The sequence below is a fragment of the Lepisma saccharinum genome, chromosome 1 (assembly GCF_977018435.1).
Source record: "Lepisma saccharinum chromosome 1, izLepSacc3.1, whole genome shotgun sequence".
NCBI lineage: Eukaryota > Metazoa > Arthropoda > Insecta > Zygentoma > Lepismatidae > Lepisma > Lepisma saccharinum.
The window spans coordinates 141,503,251-141,522,840 of NC_139229.1; the positions used below are offsets into that span (position 1 = coordinate 141,503,251).

At 38.7% G+C, this 19,590-nt stretch overlaps 2 protein-coding genes across 3 annotated transcripts in view; one reads left to right on the forward strand and one right to left on the reverse strand.

The window, feature by feature from the left end:
• LOC145989211 (uncharacterized) overlaps positions 1–19,590 on the reverse strand; it is a 36,276-nt gene that overhangs the window by 11,351 nt on the left and 5,335 nt on the right. The gene's annotated exons all lie outside the window — the stretch shown is intronic.
• Positions 533–19,336, forward strand: LOC145989194 (cytochrome P450 6k1-like). Of its 2 annotated transcripts, none has more exons than XM_083124506.1 (5): positions 533–554; positions 11,502–12,456; positions 13,335–13,556; positions 14,819–15,070; positions 19,115–19,336. In XM_083124506.1, the coding sequence occupies exons 2-5, from the start codon at positions 11,523–11,525 to the stop codon at positions 19,285–19,287; spliced, it is 1,581 nt and encodes a 526-aa protein (XP_082980632.1). In that variant the 5' UTR covers positions 533–554; positions 11,502–11,522; the 3' UTR covers positions 19,288–19,336. The 2 variants fall into 2 exon arrangements, with proteins under 2 accessions (XP_082980632.1, XP_082980625.1); XM_083124499.1 differs by having other exon boundaries at positions 548–648.

Consider the following 19,590-nt stretch of genomic DNA (forward strand, 5'->3'; position numbering starts at 1 on the left):
CTAAAATTCTGCCATAGTTTACCTACACCGAGGGAAATTTCTCTTCATATTGCAACGTTGCTTGGAAGTAATGGAGCAGCATATATTTTATGGTTACTTTATAATAATTCAGAGCACTTTAAACCTTGAGGAAAAGACTCAATTTACGCGAGACATCACAGCGGGAAGGTAGCCAACAGAACAAAAACGCCAATGAAATAAACTTAGCATCAAAGTATATTTACAAAACTATCACGCAGTTTCTTAAATTTGAATAAGGATACAACCTTGCTGATTTTTCTTTCATTTCATACGAAAAAAAATATCTCGTGGTTCGCCCTTTGTGGTGTTAATGAGCTTTAAGAATTACCTTGACCTTCAAAAAATTTCCAGTTCCTACTGAAACATTGATATTAGAATTAGAATAGCATTGATAATTTTACCTCTTGCAAGGTTGTGACTTATTTACGTTCTCACGCAAGTACATATTGCGTCACAGGACGTGCGTACATTATAAAAGTGGCAACAATCTCATCAGAATTGTTCAGTTTAATTTTAAGTGTTTGGTGTAGTAGGTAAGGTTCCTGTTTTGGTACAGAGAAGGTTTTGGGAAGTTATTTTTTTAAATGTAACCGAGTTGCAGTTACACTTATTTACTGAAAAAGTTTTGTGAGTTACAGTTACTCTTTTTAAGTTACTCCAGATAAGATTAAACTCATAACTACTAGTGGTCTGTTTTTTTTTACTGTTGACCAACATAAATTTAATATAATTTTCATTAAATTATAATAAATATAATGTGTTTAAATCTGAAAATGTAAAGGCGAGGTTGGCAAATTATATTTTAGTGTATTTTCATAAGGAAAATACAACACTATTGAGAAGCCTTCATGGTGAAATCTGAGTCCTGGATCACGTTTTATGAATCTATCTTGAGTAGTAGAACAGAATACGTATATGTGCAGCTCAAAATGTCCTGAGAACGACTCACATATGCACATATATATATTTTGACATTTTCAAAGCTCTATGTGGGCTATATACTTTAAGCTTATGATATGTAATTCATAGATTATTGCGTCATCAGTTGCCTTACAACTCAACAATAAAAATTTTGAAATATAGAGGAGACCGGGATTGGTTGTGACGTGGGCTGGTTATGACAAGCACTCTTCCGTGGAAACTAAGCGTGTTCAAATAGTGACGCAACCTTATGTTGGTTATTCAGCACCTATAACGAAACAAGAAATCTTAATAATCTTTTGGAGATTGGAAATTATTCATGAGATTATATGGTTATCGCCTCCAGACTTCTTCTTGGGGGGTTATCTTAAGGACTCCGTCTACATTACTCATCCGCACAGTATTCCGGAATTGAAAGACAATATTCGTAGCTGTGTTGGTAACATCTCACAGATAACATTCAAAAGGGTTTTCAACAACATGGTTAGTCGTGTCCACTTGTGTGAAGAACAAAACTGCAGTCACTTCCAGCAATTAATGTAAAAAATGTAATAAGAAATGTTTTCCCATAAGGTTGCGTAACTTTTTGAACACCCTGTATTAGTGATATTCGTTTGTTGTTGACACTGGAGGCTCATTGGCAAGCGGATTTCTTATCCATTGTTTGCCAGTTGTGTGCTACTCCCTAGAGAAGAGTTAGGTGGGTGTTTTCTTTTTGTGGGTCTTTCATCTAATTTTTGTGGTAAATATTATTTCTTCTCTACAGTTTTCAATACAGTCTCAAATAGCAGTATCTAATAATTTATAGTCAGTATGTGAGATGTTTTGATTCAAGTAAATTTAAACTTGAAGTTGATATTGAAGGGTTAGAAGTGAAAAAGTACATATAGGGTAGTTGTGACAAAAGTAAGGGGTAGGTTGTGACAAGGGTTAGAAGTGAAAAAGTACATATGGTACTAGTTATGACAAAAGTAAGGGTTTGGTTGTGACAGCTGTCAAATTACATATATTTATGTGAAAAGAGGAAAAGTACTGAAAATGAGCAAAGTTCAGATAATGATGATGATTGTTTTTGACTTGTGTGTTTGGAACCATTTTCCAATTCTAAATCTCTAGAGAAGTGGGTCCAGTGCCTTGAGTGTGAAGAGTGGGTACGTGACGCTTGTACTGAGGGAAAACCTGCTTATATCCGTCAAAATTGTGACTTGGATGATGATACATAAAGAATTTTGAATTTCACAATTCATTATTTCATTGTATTATTATGTTGTTAACGATTATTACATTTTTATATTAGATTAGACCTACTCGTACACCATAATTTTCCTGACATGGTGTTGGAGATATCACTTGAAAATCTGATGGCGAGGCAACTTCATCATCCTAACGCACAGTGGTCCAAGTGACTGCAAAACCTGGCCAAAATTGAAATTGCGAAAGTAGGTTTGGTACCCTTATAATTCTACAGTAAAAGGTTCATTCTATAGAAAACTACCTGATGTTACACAATAAGTGTCGCCCTCAGTTGGCTAGCAACTCTTGAAGTGCGGCTATGGCGTTTGTTTGTTGCAGAAAGGACTTTTCTACGTAGTTAGTTTTGCGTCTTTATAAATATTTATCGGATGCCAATTGCGGTTGAAACTTTGTTTTTGTTAGTTTTAAGCTTTAATTATGAGCAGATACTTTTGTCATCTGGTTTTAATCAAGTATTAAATTGTTAATGTGCCGGAACTCAAGATGTCTTCTTTTTCGATATTTCTCGTTGAGTTACAATACGACTCGAACAAGCTCAAGTTAAGATTCAACCATCTTATGTTAGAAAAATGTTTCTAGTTTCAGGATCTAAACGTAGTTTTTGCCCGTTCTTTCTCCTTTTTTAAAAAAAAGTCGTAAAATGCAATTCAAAATAGGAGATCGATCATAACTCTTCTTAAGTTTGGTTGGGATGGACATCTTGACAATTTCAATTAAGCAGAGGGCCCCTTGTGCAGATTTAGATACACAAAGAATGTAAGCCCCCTTAAGAAACTTGGAAAAGTTGCTATTTGACAAAATCCTTGGCTTTCAACGACAAATTTTACTGGCTGATCAGGCTTCAATTAAAAAAGTAAAACCACGACTCTCACAGAAAAGTGTTATATGCGCTTAGGCACTATCCTATAGGCCTATATCGTATAGGCACTATCCAATGGGCTGGGCCTAGATGTGGTGAAAACTGAGATGGGAACCAAAGAGAAAATTGAGCTGCAATTCTCGCTTTATCACCATGTCACCTTCCATTCTCAAGATACTTGTCCAGCGATTATTTCGGCTGCTCAAGATGCGGAAACAAGCATATGAAGAAGTATTATCCGTAACATCATACTTGGACCAATTCTCGGGAGCGAAAAAAATATGATGAATGTAAACGTCGACTCCTAAAATCCAGTCATCTCCACAGAGCAGTCTGAGATGGACACTTCAGAACGATGTTGTGTTCCTTTCCTAAAATAATAGAATATGTGAAAAAAATCTGCATTCTGAGGTCATAGACCAAAAAATGAATTTTAACCAGGTTTTCCATGCATCTGGACCACTGTAACGGTGTAATTAATGATGCATCTAACTATTGAAATTATTTTTACTGCACAGTGATGATACACAATTTGTCTATACTAATCAATTCAGAAGTGCTAGATACTGTCACAACTTGCCCCCGGCATATCACAACAAGCTGCACACCGGGGCATGTTGTGAAAAAACACTTCTCTTTTCGCAAATACTGTCCTTATGCTGTAACTTGAACAAATATAAGAAAATCATGGTAATAGCTACATATATACACTTGCATTTAAGACGAAAAATTGTGAAAATAAAGAAAACGTTAAGCAAAAGAAAGAAATGTCCTCATTTTGTAACAACGAACCCCGGTCTCTTCTATTGTGACCGCGACATCTGCAGCAAATTTAGAGATTTCAAGCAATAATTCGCATATCAACTAGATACCTTGGATGATTGATCTGATTCTGCATTTGAGTAAAATAGAGCAAATCGATACAAGATGGCGGACAAATAATCCAGATTTCCTATTTGCGGGTAAGGACGTATTTAGTTGGGTCCAAGCGGCCCGGACCTCTCCCGAAAATCCAATATTAAATAAGCAATGTATTTTTTTTTTTTTTTTTAATTTTCACAGCAGACAGATACTTTAACGAATGCTCTGGAAATCAGTTGAGGTATTAAATGTGACGAGTGTTGAAAAGTACAGAAATTTATCGTTCAAATAACTGTTAACTTCCATTACTCGTTTTCTGGAAAAAGTAACAGAGTTGCACTTATCCATTTTAGAAAGTAACTTGTTACTTTACTCGAAAATAATTAATTGTATCTGCTATACAAGCATGGGGGTCGGCAGAAATTTTTGTAGTGTAGTCAGGACTAGTGTTAGGCGATATAACCACTATCGCGATATTGAAAAAATATCATCCAGGAAATATATCGCGATATTGAAAAAATATCGTCCAGGCGATATCAACTAGACGATATATCGTCACGATATTTTGGCGATATATCGTCAAGATAGTTGGATATATATATATCGTGTCGGCGATATATCGTCACGATATTTGGCGATATATGTCGTGTCAGCGATATATCGTCACGATATTTTAGCGATAGATATCGTGGCAGCGATATATCGTCACGATATCTGGCGATATATATCGCGGAGATGATATATCGCTGATATCACGATGCGGAAAAAAATAGTATCGTATCGTCTGTGACGATATTTTCTTGATGATATATTGCGATATCAAATTTCCGATATTGTCCATCCCTAGTCAGGACCCTTGACAATACTTGAATTGTAGAAATAAGAATAGGAATAATAAGAATAATTTTTATCGTGGTTATGGTTATTAGTACAAATAATAACTACTGTAAAGTAATAAAAAATAATTTTATTCCAACATTTTTATTGTTGTATCCCTCGGGAGACGTTTCTACTCGATCCACCTGATGGCTAAATATCCAGTTCAAGTGTTTTTCATTTTTATTTGCATTTCATACAGCTAATGTACTCAAAAGGTGAAAAAAAGGTAAAGTGTACACCTGTGCTTAGCACCACGCCATGAAGGCGTATAGGGGATGCGGGGGTAACGCCCCACACTTTCTTGATCCGGTCGTGAGTGGAAGTGATGTGATCAGCACCACGCCCCTGACCGCCTTTACCCCCCAGGGTTTCCCCCAGGTACCCATGTTATTCGACGCTGGGTGGGCGCCGAGGCCGCTTCCAACTTTAGAAAAGTTCCCGGATTTGAACCGGCCGGGGATCGAACCCGGGACCTTTAGCATGGTAGTCAGACGCGTTACCGACTTTTTTTTTTAATATAAAGGAAATACCCCCTACACGGAGGTATCCCCCGCCATTCACTCTTTTTCTCACTTTCAATTCTTACATTTTTCTTTGTTTCTTATCAACTGGACGAACACAAATACCCATGCCTTAACCGGGACTCGAACCCAGAACCCCTGGCGTTGTAACGCGTTCTGCTAACCACTTTTTTTTTTTTATTGTCTCATTCTGATATACAAGTTATGGAATTACATTGTTTTTGACATAAGTGTAGTACTGCTATTACAATTCGTATTTCTATCTGGTTAACCTTTACATTTTTGTTTGACCTAAATTAAGTATAAAGCACTAATAAGAAATTTGCATACAATTTCTTCCTTGCTTGGAGAGGAATTTTTTCATATTGTTCTTGCAAGAAGATACTGAATTGTTTCTTAAAACTGCTCTCGTCATTGTGAAATATATATAATAAGTATTCTGTTATCAACCATTGTACTGCTCGTTGTTTTGTTGGTGGATAAAAATTGAAAGCAGGAAAAACTATATCTGTATTCGTAAACTTTGTTAATGAGGTGCGGCATATACGACTGAGCATTGTTCGCAATTTGTTCCACGCCGTGGAGGAGTTGCGACACTTGGTTATCCTGTGGGCTAAAGAGTCAGGCACGTTGCATGATATACAGTTAGGAGAGTCACTGATTCCATATTGGTATGTCCTATCTCTTGTCACTATAACACGATGAACCACTTTGTACCATATTGATTGGGCAGCTGTTGAAAGGTGTTTGGCGGAGACATTTTCCCATATTTGTGGTCAATTATGTGTATTGAAATCCCTGACTATTCGTGGTACTGTGTGCTTGAAACTATTGATTTCACTATATAACTTTTTAACAGATGGTGTAATTGTCTCATGTCGTAATAACTGGTAGCATACCTGTAAAGCGATGTCCTTATAAAACGAAAATCTTTTGGGGATACTTTGGATATCGATGGGAGCTTCTAATGGAATGTCCTGTATTATCGTCTGTATACATGCTTGGGTCGTTGACTCGTGCAGTGAGAAAGCTGTTTTAAGGCCAGTCTGTACAAACAATGCTCTTGCCTGTGTGTTCACGTGTATTAGTGCCAAACCACCTGTCTTCTCTGATAACGTGACCTCATTCATTGCCACCCGGAAAATTGTATCGTGCCACAAAAAGCAGCCAACAGCTTTGTTGACCTTGGCTAAGTGCTGTGTTTTGAAGGGCAGGATTTTTGCTACATACCAAAGTTTAGAGAGAGCAAAAACGTTGATAAATCTTACTCGTGTTTTTAAACTCAGAGAGCGCATCTTGTTCACTCTGAGGACGTAGATTGCCCTCTCGCACGTGAGATTACTATTGGCTTCGATCGTTTCATCGATATTTGCATAGAAGTTTATACCTAAAACTTTTATTTTCTTGTCTACAGGGATCTCCGTATTGTTTGTGAAAGGATTCTCCTTGCCAAGGGGCATTAGGAATGACTTTCGATTGTTTAGTTTTGCTCCTGATGTGAGCTCAAAAGTATGTATTTGGCTTTTAACACTGTACAGATCTCTTTCATCCTTGAGAAAAATCGTGACGTCGTCCATGAAACTGCCAACTTGTATTGTGGTGGAAGCCATAGAAATGCCCTGTAAATGATGCTGGATACTAAACAAAAAGGGGGCTATTGTGAGGACGTACAATGTGCTACTCAAGGGACTACCTTGTAGTACACCTCGTCGCATTTTAAAACGTGTTGTCAAGAAACCATTTATTTTGAGTTTTAGCAGCATATGATTATATAATGTTTTTATCCAATTAAGAAAAGTGTCTCCGAAGCCATATGCTTCTAAGACTTTGTACAGATATTCGTGGCTCACTCTGTCATATGCTTGAAAAAAATCTAAAGATAGAATTGCCTCTGATGCATTCTTATTTTGTTTGGTAATAATTACGTCTCTTATCGTTTGGAACAAGTGATGTATACTTTGGGACGTATTACAAGCGAACTGTAAATTGCCAATAAGTTTAACCATATATTTTTTTAAACGCTGATTTATGCACCTACTTATAAGTTTGATGTCACTGCTCAATATGGAAATTGGCCTAAAATCTGTGACGAACTTTGGATTTGCCTTTTTGGGAACTAACACTATAACTCCCGTGCTACTGGTCTTCCCTATGGTCCCTGTTGTCAACACTTCGTTGACCCATTCCGTTAATACGTCTCCTATTAGATCCCAGAAACATTGATAGAATTCTGATGGTAATCCATCTTCGGCTGTAGTTTTATTCCTCGGAGCTTTGAATACTGCATCATGAACCTCCTTTTTACTAAACGGTTGTGTGAGCTCAGTTCTTTCATTTTCTGTCAGTGACGCAGGGAGGTAGTTCAAAAAATTGCATTGCGTTTCTGTTGGATTAAAGGCTTGACCAAGAAGATTTTTATAGTATTGCAAAAACCTGTCGTGTATACTATGAGGGCTGGTGACAACTTCACCGGAATCTAAAGTTAATTTATGAATAACGTGACTCCTGGCGTGTTTATGTTCTTGAAGAATGTGACTTAGTGTGGCTTGCTCGTCTGGGTCTATAGGAAGAATCTTGCTCTTTATTATTGCTGCAGATTTTCGTTTCCTATGTATAGCATCCTATGTATAGCAAGTAATTGCGCTTTTATTTCATTTGCATAAGGACGATCAAAATTACCTTGCAATGCTAAACGATGGAGATCATTCAAGACTGCATACAAAAAATTATATTTGTTTCTTTGATCTCTACTAACCTCTGCACTGAAAAATTTACTGACCTGACGAAATTTAGGCTTAACTCGAGTTTCCCACCACTCGATTAGGGTCTTGTGCACTGGCCGAGAGGCCTTGAGTTCGTTCCACGTTTCCCTGATTAGCTGGACATAACTACCATTGCGTAATAATGTGCTATTTAAAAGCCAGTATCCGCTACCTTGTCGGGGTTTGATCAAATCTAAATTTATTTTGAGAATTGGGACACTATGATCACTAAAGCATACTGGAAAATTTTGAACACTAATGATATATTCCTGAAATCTTGGTGCGACATAAAACCTATCGATCCTTGACGCACTATTGGAGGTGATATGTGTGTAACCTTGACTTTCGCCATTGGTGTGTATGCAAGCGTCACGCAGTTGTAACCCCTGCGTTAATTCATAGAGCGCACGTGAGAAGTTGTATCCTGGATTTTGATCTTGTGAACGAATTACGCAGTTAAAATCTCCCACTAGTATAGTGTCTAGTGTGTGGGATGTCAACTCGGGCCCTACAACTGTTGAAAAAAAATCTTCTCTTTCCCGTCTGTTTTGGCTTCCTGACGGAGCATACACATTACAGAGAAACACTGAGCCTAATTTGGCACTTATTTGTCTGCCCGTGGGATGGGGCACTACATTACGTAAATCCAAGTGTCGCCTACATGCTATGGCAGTCCCTTGTGCAAAGGGAGTAAAATTGTTGTAAACTTTAAACATGTTCAGTACAGAAAAATCGTCTATGGCTACCTCTTGTAAGAGGGCCACATCAATAGACGATTTAATGATAAAGTCATTGAGAGCAATTATTTTGGTCTTACTTTGCATTTGATTCAAATTTATAGATGCTAAGGTAAATGTTTGCATGATTAGAACTGTCCACAAAAGAAAACTAAACTTACTTACATTCTTCAACATTACTAAACTCTAATTTCTGCCTAGAATGCATTAACTATGCTTTCCACTAAATAAATCTGGGGTAAGTTTGTTACTCGTCGAAGGTTTCTCTTTAATTACATTTCCTGAATGACTTGTTAAACTACCCTTTGAAACATCTTGTTTTGGGGTACCAGGTTCTACTCTAAATTCGTTATGAACTATTGTGGAACTTACGCATTCATTATTTTTCTTCTTCTTTCTACGTAGCACCATGGACTCTTCCGCCACTGACCGTAACCTTGATACAGATCTTGACCGTGATTTCCTAGGAGAGGTAACTACGGGGAATTCTGCCTCCGCGAACAAAGCACTTGGGGGTGGGGGCGGGGGTATGTGATGCATCTCCTCTGAAGTGGTCAATGTTGGCTGCTCCATCTCTTCCCTTCCTGTTGGTGCATTCTTCTCACTAACTTCCTGTCTGGTACCTGTCTCCTCGTCGGTGATTCTGGGGCTATCCGTGTTACCTCCATTGCTATCTCCTGACGCTGGGACTTCTGCAACTAACGGAGCTGAATCTCTTGGTTTAGTCCGTACGGGTAGCACAGTTGGTTCATATACCATCGGTACATTGTCAGCGGGTATATTAACCGGACCCCTGCGGGGCTGGTTCCCTGAGGATCGACGCTTAGGGCACTGAGCAACTACATGATCCTCCCCCGAACACGCGAGGCACGTACGCACCTGCCCAGGGTATGTTACCCAATAAGAGTCTCCATTCATTGTTACATATGAGGGTATGGGTTTACGTAGTATCATTTTAATCAAGACACGTCCAGTTCGAGTAGGGTAAATGTGATCTGCAGAGTATGTCTCGTCTTCAATTTTTAACACTTCCCCATAAGACCTCATGATACGACTTATCACTTCTGCACTTAATTCAATTGGGACTACATGGATTCTGACGATTACATGCCGCTGGTGGGCCCATTCTACTTCAACTTTATGATCACCATCTACGTCACTGTAGATTACCTCAGCACCAAAATCATTTAGTAACCTTTCTCCTACCACTTTTGTCGCAAATTTCACGTACAAACACTTACGAAAGTAATCTATTTCAAAACTGAGCACTTGGTTCGTAGGCACTTGGTAGACATCATGAAACCATCGATGAAAATCCAATGACGTAGGTCGCGTTTTGACCTCACGGAAAACAAATTTCAAGGTGTTTTCTCTTTGTGTATTCATCGTGAACTATTTCATCGTATCTTCACTGGCTCACGGTAATTGTAGTCAAAACCTCGCTTGCACTCCAAAGGAAAAAAAGAACTAACACAACACTAGCAAACCGTATACGGCCCTAGCTAACTCGGACAGTTCGATCACTAAGCCTTCTCACGCGAAGAGCGGAGCTCGGTACGAACTGATACCTGCACGAGCTGCAGGCAGACTGATCCGGTCGTGAGTGGAAGTGATGTGATCAGCACCACGCCCCTGACCGCCTTTACCCCCCAGGGTTTCCCCCAGGTACCCATGTTATTCGACGCTGGGTGGGCGCCGGGGCCGCTTCCAACTTTAGAAAAGTTCCCGGATTTGAACCGGCCGGGGATCGAACCCGGGACCTTTAGCATGGTAGTCAGACGCGTTACCGACTTTTTTTTTTATATAAAGGAAATACCCCCTACACGGAGGTATCCCCCGCCATTCACTCTTTTTGTCACTTTCAATTCTTACATTTTTCTTTGTTTCTTATCAACTGGACGAACACAAATACCCATGCCTTAACCGGGACTCGAACCCAGAACCCTTGCCGTTGTAACGCGTTCTGCTAACCACTTCGCCACGGAGGTCGACACCGACTGAGCCACCGCGGCCTCCTCAAATAAATAGTTATTAACTTTTACATACCCAGATCACGAAAAAGCTTTAAAAGTTATGGAGATATTTTAGTTATAGTTTGTGTTGTTTGACCTCGCATATAATACTCTACTTTATGGAATTTTGAAAACTGTGGAACTATTTTTTTACTCAGGATTAAATGGTAGAACTAGAACATATCATAACCTGAACTTTACACTCAATTTCTCCGAATTAACGTAGTTTTTACTCTTGCTATTCTGCTCGAATGCTAACGAACCGAAGTTTATTTATGTTATTAACGATAAAAATAATAAGCTTTCTGCTATTTTGTAAGTTGAAGAATGAGAATTTCCAGGGGAGGGGGTGGAGGACCGATTCGACCCTCCCTTCCCGATGCCCATGGATACAATATTTTTACTAAACATTGGTAAAAAAACGCATTAGTTAGGAATGTTTAGTTGTTGAACAGTAAGTTGAGCTTCATTAGCCAGTTTTTGCATCATGCAGTCCATTTGAAAATAAACTAAAATTTTTATGCTTTCTTTATCAAAAGTGCTAGTCACAACAGGTCACTCGAGTTTCACCTTAACTCTAGAAAGACTAAATTACTTTGAATTTTCAGATTTTAGAAGTCTTTGCTCAGGCAGAAAAGTCTAGATAAGTAATTAGTATTTTCCTTTCGTTACAGGTGGCTGGACAAGTAAAACAAATGGCCCTGCTTGGTGTACCAGTATTTGATTGGTTTGTTCTGTGTGTTTGCCTTCTGCTGTCCGCTTACTACTGGTTCACACGGAACTACAACTATTGGAAGAAGTTGGGCATTGCCTTCGAACAACCGAGCCCTTTCTTTGGCAACTTGCTGGAGTTCTTTTCCTTAAGACACTCCTTAGGCCAACTGTTGAAGGAAATTCACCTCAGGCACGATGGGGAAGATTTGGTGGGGTTGTACGCACTTCAGGAACCCGTGCTGATGTTGAGGGACCCTGAAACTCTAAAGAACGTGCTCATGAAGGATTTTGAACACTTCACAGACCTTCCAATGATGATAGATGAGGTACTTGACCCTCTTGTAGCGAGAACGATCTTCTACCTGAGGGGCGAGAAATGGAAGTTCACCCATAAGAAAATAGCACCTCTGGTGTCCTCAGGGAAGATCAAGAAAATGCACCATTTCGTGTGTGAGATAGGGAAGCGACTCGAGAGTGGATTGAGCGAGATCGTTCAAGATTCAGCGGCGATAGTCGACATGACGGACATGTACGAGTGCTTCTCCATCGACGTAATACAGAGTACAGCTTTTGGTGTCGAGGCCAAAAGCTTGCAAAACCCGAAATGCGAGTTTCGAAGGATCTCCAGGAAGGTTCTGGAACCTTCCATTCGCCGCATCATGGGGTTCCTGGGGTACTCAATCTTTCCTGGCTTGCTGAAATTGTTGAATCTGCCTCTTATTGAGAAGGAGTGCGACGATTTCTTCACGAAACTGGTGGAAGGAAACATTGACTATAGGGAGAAGAACCAAATGTCCAGGAACGACTTTCTCGACGTCCTGATTCAGCTAAAGAAAGAAGGATTGGCGAATAATGAGGTTAACTCTGAAAAGAAGTCAGAACTGATTGACTCGACAAGAAACCATTCACAGTTCTGTAAGTACATAATTGCTTAACTTTTCACTTGGTATTTTAGGTACGTGCGAAGAAGTTCAAGGAAATTAAAAGTAGACAAAGGTACGTGCCAATGTGCAATTTGAAACGGTGTACAAAGGTGTGTTTGGGGTGCTCTCTCATCTGTTACTTCTCTCTTCAAATGTATAACATAATATTCAGTTGGTGCTACTTCTATGTATAGAGTGTAACAAAATATGGCTTGAAGGTAGGCTGAAATCGAGATAACAGTCTGTTACAGAAATACTTAAACGCGCCTCAAAATATAGGGATACAATTACAGCTTGCGGAATATTGCTACTACATCAAAGTTTTATTTAAATATTAAGTACAAGGAAATGAAACCTTAATTTGTTTTTGTTTCTTATCTAATAGGGTTGCACAAATTTGCTGCATTTTAGCACAGACCTATTGCTGATCTACATATATGTTCAAGTTTGAGTGCTTGTATACCTTAAGAAGAATAAGTCTTTGGTGTCCATGTGCAGTCACTTATGAGCCACTACGAAGGTGTTTTCACCCATCTGCCTGCAATTTCTCCTTCATTAGTAAATGAACTTGCAGGTATGGTAAGCATGCACAGAAATATGAAATTATCATTTGCCGAGAATTTTCTGTACGTTTTAGGCTGACAGAGGTCAATAAACCACTCCTCTTCACAGGTGCAAACATGTAGAGGAGGCGCCATCTTTATAATGACAAAAATGGCGTTTTGAAGCTCACTTGATCAGTGTTCCAGCCATAGGATTGTCTTATAAAAAACAGTTGATACCTCATGTAAATTTGAGCTGTATACTGTTTGTCCTTTAATTTTTGTCAGTCTTTTAAGGTTTTAATTTGTCTCATGTAATATATTGCAGCGATCACAGATCCTGACATTGTAGGAATCGTAGCAACAATTCACATGGCTGGATTTGAGACGACGAGCATCACACTTCAGATGGTGTGCTACGAGTTGGCTAAGAACCCAGATGTTCAAGAGAAACTGAGGCAGGAGATAGATGATGTCCTGGAGCGCCACCATGGGAAGTTCGACTATGAAATACTTCAGGAGATGACGTACTTGGAAAAGATCGTGTTAGGTAAGTGTTTCTGCGTACCTTCTCAATTTAGTAAGATGGGTCAGTTTCTTTGCCACGTCGTTCTCAATATTATTTTGACGTAATTTCGTATGTTAAGTCAACCAAGTTTCAACTGTGACTTTAATCTTACTCATTTAAATTCAATTTTACATTTTCTTGACTCTGCTTCCTGTTGTTATCTTTAATAATGATTGGAACTCAAACGTACGTGTACTACTTATGTACTAAGTAAATTTAATTGTGTCAATCACTTCAAGAGTACAGATATCTAAACATTGAACTGGGTTCGAGTAACCTAAGTTCTCAAGAAGTTGAAATAATTGAGAGACAAGTAGCCTACCGTTGGTAAATTTACCTTTTTACTTTGTGCAATTCAATTCCACCACACTTATTGCAATAATTTTTTGAATGTTATAAAGTTGAAAAACTCTTGTAAATTTTCTAATAAGTGGAATAAAGAACAAAGTTGATGTTTGAAAGTCAACTCAAACTTCTTTGCATCCTTGCATGAAATTACCATGGACGAATTTTACGCTTAGATCTTGCTTTATACTATTGAAATGTTCCCATTGTACTGTTGCAGTATTCCCTTAACTGTACATCATGCTGCTCTTAATTTTTCTAATACTTTGAATTAACTTCTCTCTCAGAAGCTTTTTTTCTTCTTTTCATTTCCTGTATCTCAACAAAATAATATTGCAGCAACCACACATTTGTTTCAAAGTAACATTCTTCAGTTTCAACGGATATCAAACCTTTTTTCAAACTCATATGTCACGGCTACTAGACGAACTTTCCGTACCTGTGATAAATTATGAGCCCTTCATTCAGTTCAGTTCAATTTGTATTTTTGTTATTTCACGTTACTCTTCTGCCACTTTTGGCTAATAGCAACAATGAAGATGAGCGATGAATAGATGAAATTGGTGAAAGGACACTCACGAGGAACACCCATACCGAGAATCGAATCCCTGAACCTCAGTGGCAGGACCGAATGTTGACCACTTAACGCAATCGACCACCGAGACGGCAGCTGAATATATAAAGATGATTCAACTTATTTTCACATAACAGAGACGAGCATAGTCTTAGATTAATCTTTAGTCTTTGAACTCATTCTTATGCAGTCCTTACCTTGGAGTGTCAGTTCTGCCTTCACTGGCAATTCATACCACTCACTCTCAGCTTTATTGGAGACCTTTTATAAAATAAGCAGTGCAATAAATCTGAACAGGAATCTAAAATGTTCTTTGTCTTTCCAGAGACACTGAGGAAGCATACGCCAATTCCTTTCTTGAACAGACTCTGCACCAAGAGGTACACTATTCCAGGCACTAAGGTGACCTTGGAGGAGGGAATGATGCTAGTTATATCTGTGTCTGGACTACACCACGATCCGCAATACTACCCTCAACCTGAGAAGTTTGATCCGGAGAGATTCAGCGAAGATGCGAAAAGGACGAGACCCAAGTTCACTTACATTCCCTTCGGCGAAGGACCACGTATGTGCATGGGTAAGAACATGAAATAATCTTGCCAAACTGAAGTTTTTTTTTTACAATACTGTTTTCACAATTGCTCGCGCCGGAACTGGAAACCGGAACGCAGACTCAAATTTTTGACCTTCCAAGTCATAGTTGCAGATTATGAGACTCATTTCAACCCTTCTTTCTACCAACGTCCCGTGACAGAGTATCATGTGAACCAATCAGTCTTCAAACTGCTACATTTTAATATTTCCTGGATAAAGTGGTGCGCATGTACTTATCATATGGTTTCACGCCGTAAGCAGAAATTCTTTGTGTCAGTGGGTGTTGATTCATACCAAACAGATTTGTCATTTTAACAACTTGTAGCTCTTAATCCGATATTTCAGAGTGGGGAGTTGTTGTAGACAAACCTAAATCTAGGGTCGCTAAAGAACTCCCAAGAGCAAAATAGCTCTAAATATTCATATTAACCACCCTGTACTGACAATAAATAATAATACATATAGGGATCGATCCCCCACCGAGCTTGACCTCCTGCCAGTCAAATACCCAGGACGAAAATAAAATTTTCAGATTCATTTAGAGTAGAGCAAGATAGAACGAGGGTAAGAAAGTGACAGGGAGAGAGGGCCATATGAAGAAAAGACGCATGTCATAACACTACGGACTTATTTACTAAGCTGCTACACACAGCATAGTATACATTATGAAACTTCATGTAATATGGACTATTTATATGCATACAAAAAGTCATGATTAGCAGATTCTTCACTGATTTTCTCTCAATCATAACTCTGTCATTGGCGAGGAAAATGTTACATGCCCAAAAACTTGGTTTTACAGGGGTAGGAAGAAATATTAGGCTATATTAGGTTAGGTTATGTTGTTTAGAGATGAGACTTAACATATATCCAATACACCAGTTATGCAGGCCACTTCAATGACCCAGAACATGGACAAAAATTCCTTTGGGCAAAATTGGACCTATAGCCCCCATCACCCCAGAACAGATATGTTGCGTGCCAAGGATATATCTGAAATAAACAGTCGAACACAGGGGTGCCTATCCCCCACCAAGACCCTGGACGCAGTCCCCCCCCCAATTCGTTCATCATAATCTTCCCAAAAATATTTTGATAACTTATTTTAATTTGAATGCAATAGTCTGTCAAGTGGTCCACAGTTTCAAATTTAAAATAAATATAAATTTTCGACACGCAGAAAGCTAGCACATTGATTGGTTAGATGTCAGAAAATTAATTATGTATGGACAGTGTTTTGGTCGGGGAATAAACGTTAGATAGCCCGCAGCTTAATGATAATATAGAAAAATCTAACTGAGCACGCCACTGCCGTACGCAGGATATTTTTTCGGAGGCTACTGGAATTGTAAAGTTGTATATATTACTTACATAATTGCGTTTTGGCAGACGGTATAGAATAAAAAACAATTCGTAATATCATTTCTTACCTTCGTTTTGAAAGTTGCTTTCTAAAAATTTCAGGAGCTGCAGCACCATCAACTCCCCACTTTTCCTAAACTGTGACAGATTCAATTATTGTTTCATACACAGAGCCGTATACAGTGAAAACATAATTTCGTACCTACTGCAACAAATTCTCCTCCTATGCTTAGAGTATTTCAAAGTCAAAATTTTCTGGATTGTATCTCAGGTCAAGTGCAAAATTCACTTCCTGCTACAAGTTACATTATTTTTCTGTTTTATCGGGTTACTTACAATGCGTTACTATGAAGTACATTTGGTAAAATTATTACAGTCCATGGAATAGACAATACAGTAGTATCTGTAATAGAACGACATTGTTAAAATGATGCACATACAGGAAGAAGTCGCAAGGGTCAAGTCCTGTGAATGGGCTGAATGGGGGATAAATTCGAAGCAAAATTTGTGTAATTTTGTCATTGCGACGCTCGAATTGTACGAGCACAAGTATTCCTGTTGAAGAAGCACTTTTAGAGCAGTTAGGAAAGTGATCTATTCACCTAATGAACTGCGGCATCATCTACTCAAAATTGAGTTAAATATTCAAACAACCCTCACATAGTAGTATACAAACACCAAAGATTACATTTTTAAAATTGATGTTATTAATGAACATCAAGAAGTTCATGTCTTGTAATGCAGCAGCCGACCTTCGCGGCGGACTTGTTAGCACAGCGCGCTAAAACGCCAGGGATCCCGAGTCCGAATCCATGGCCGAACATGGGTGTTCTTTGTGAAGTGTCCCTTCATCATTTTCATCATATCATCACTCATTCTCATCGTCGCTATCAGCCAAAAGTGCCAGAAAAGCGACGCTAAATAACAAAAATCAAATCAAATAGTAATAATAATAATCCTTCATAATCATCCCACGAAGACGTAAAAGATGGATAATTGGGAGCGAAGCGAGCAGGAAAATTTGTGTTTTGTATTACTTTGCAAACTGAAAAGAATATTAATTTAATTTAATTTGGCGTCAATACTTTCACTGGGCACCCAAAATGAAAAGGGCGCATCACTAAGAAATGGGGTGGAAAAATGATACAATGGTAAGACAATCAAAAACTATTAATTACTTTTTCGTATATAATATTTTCACAAAATATGAATAATGAAAATTATCTACTATCGGTAAAAAACAACAACAAAAAAACACTATTTCTAGGAGAGTTCACTGCTTAGCGCTCCTAGTGCCTTTCGATTCGCACAAGAAATTTTTTTTTGGTATTTATTTCGAAACTGGCAAAAATGCTAATACTAGTCAATATTGCCACAAAGGTTGCGGCCTTTACTCCTTTCAATTTTTTCTATTTTTGCTCCTTCAGCGCCCACTTTTCCCACACACTCTGTGCTTGTGCCGACCCATTGCCCTCCCGCGTAGATAATGCTGTGTCTAGCCACTATTCCTCATTATTTTAAAGTGAAAGAGAAGCGACGTAAAATAACGAATAGGAATAGTTACCCGTGGACTTCTTGTTTAGTAGTCGGTGCTATATTTTACTTCCCTACTTTTTCATGTATCCGATGTTTGTTTTAGGAGAGAATGAAGAGAGGCGGATGATTTGAGTCGAGTTGGTGTTTTAAGTCCACTTTATGCACAGATAAGCTAATCTGGCCTGGACCTACAGTTTAAAGTGGGATCCAAACCACTATGCCACTATGTGTGCCTCCACCGGGTATCGAACCCAGGACACCTTGATTACAAGGCGACGGCGCTACCACTGCACCATCGAGGAGGCCCCAAAGGCGGATGGTTATGACACCCACAGCCAACCCGCTTAGCGAATAATGCAGGGTAAAATCCACTTGATACCATACGACTTCCAAATGGTATAGAAAAATGACAGCCTATATAATGATTATCATACGAATGTTATTCTAAAGCGCTAAGTACCCCCCCCCTCCCGCACCAACTTTGAAGTCCTATCCCCTTACTATAGAAAGTCTGTGTCAATCTGAGACTTAGCATTGATATCCAATATCTGGATATTCCCCCCTCTAGAGTCCACCCTCAAATTTAATGCTCAATCCCCCCAGTAGAATTCACGTGCTAATCTAGGACTTAATATTGATAGTCAAGAGTTTCATAGAGATCTCCACCCCAAAATAATGCTTAATCTCCCCACTGTCCCCCTAAATAATACTTGTGACTCATTCCTTAGCAGTATATTAGCAGTATACGAAGTGATTATTACATGTTAACGAAATTCAACTTCTCTAAAATGCACAAAAAAAAGCAAATAAAAAAATCCTACCCCACCCCAAAAGTTTGGTGGACGCAACCAAAGGTTTCGACTTCGTTCCGTTCAGGACAGGAGGAACGTCATTCCAGGTGTGATAACAAGGCCGCTCCCGCACGATCCTGAAGTAAGAAAGCTGAAGTTTCATTTTGGATTCAGGACAGAACTAAGTACTACCTGAGAGCAAATGAAGCATGTGTAACGAAAGGGTTATTTAGTTGCACTAAAATATATATTACAGGTTCTTTGGAACATATATTTTGTGATTAAATGACTTACAGCATAATTTAATCGAATAACCATGGATTTCTTTTCCATTTTAGGGATGAAGTTTGCCCAAACAGAGGCCAAAACAGGAATTTTCTACACGGTTCGTAATTTTGAGATTCAACCGTGCGAGAGTACTCCTGATGTTGTTGAATTCAACCCGAAGCAATGGACCAACAACCCAAAACAACACATGTACTTCAAGCTAGTCAGAAGAAAGCACGTGTAGATATTTACAGCAATATTTTCTGTAAATAAATATTTCTCTTTGTTTCCCACTCTGGTTTCTTTTTGTACGAGTAAGGAAATTTAAAATGCGTAATTATTATTATGAAAAATGTTGAAGCTATAAGGAACAAATACCATTTTAAGCAAGTCTGTGTGTCAATTGAGCTCATAGAATAACGATAGCAAAGATGAAAATGTGTGGGTGCTTAGATCTTTACTATACAGGGTGTACACAAAGTGTCTGCCATATTTAAATTATTAATGAATCAGAATCTAATGAAGATACAAATATACTGGTGGCAAT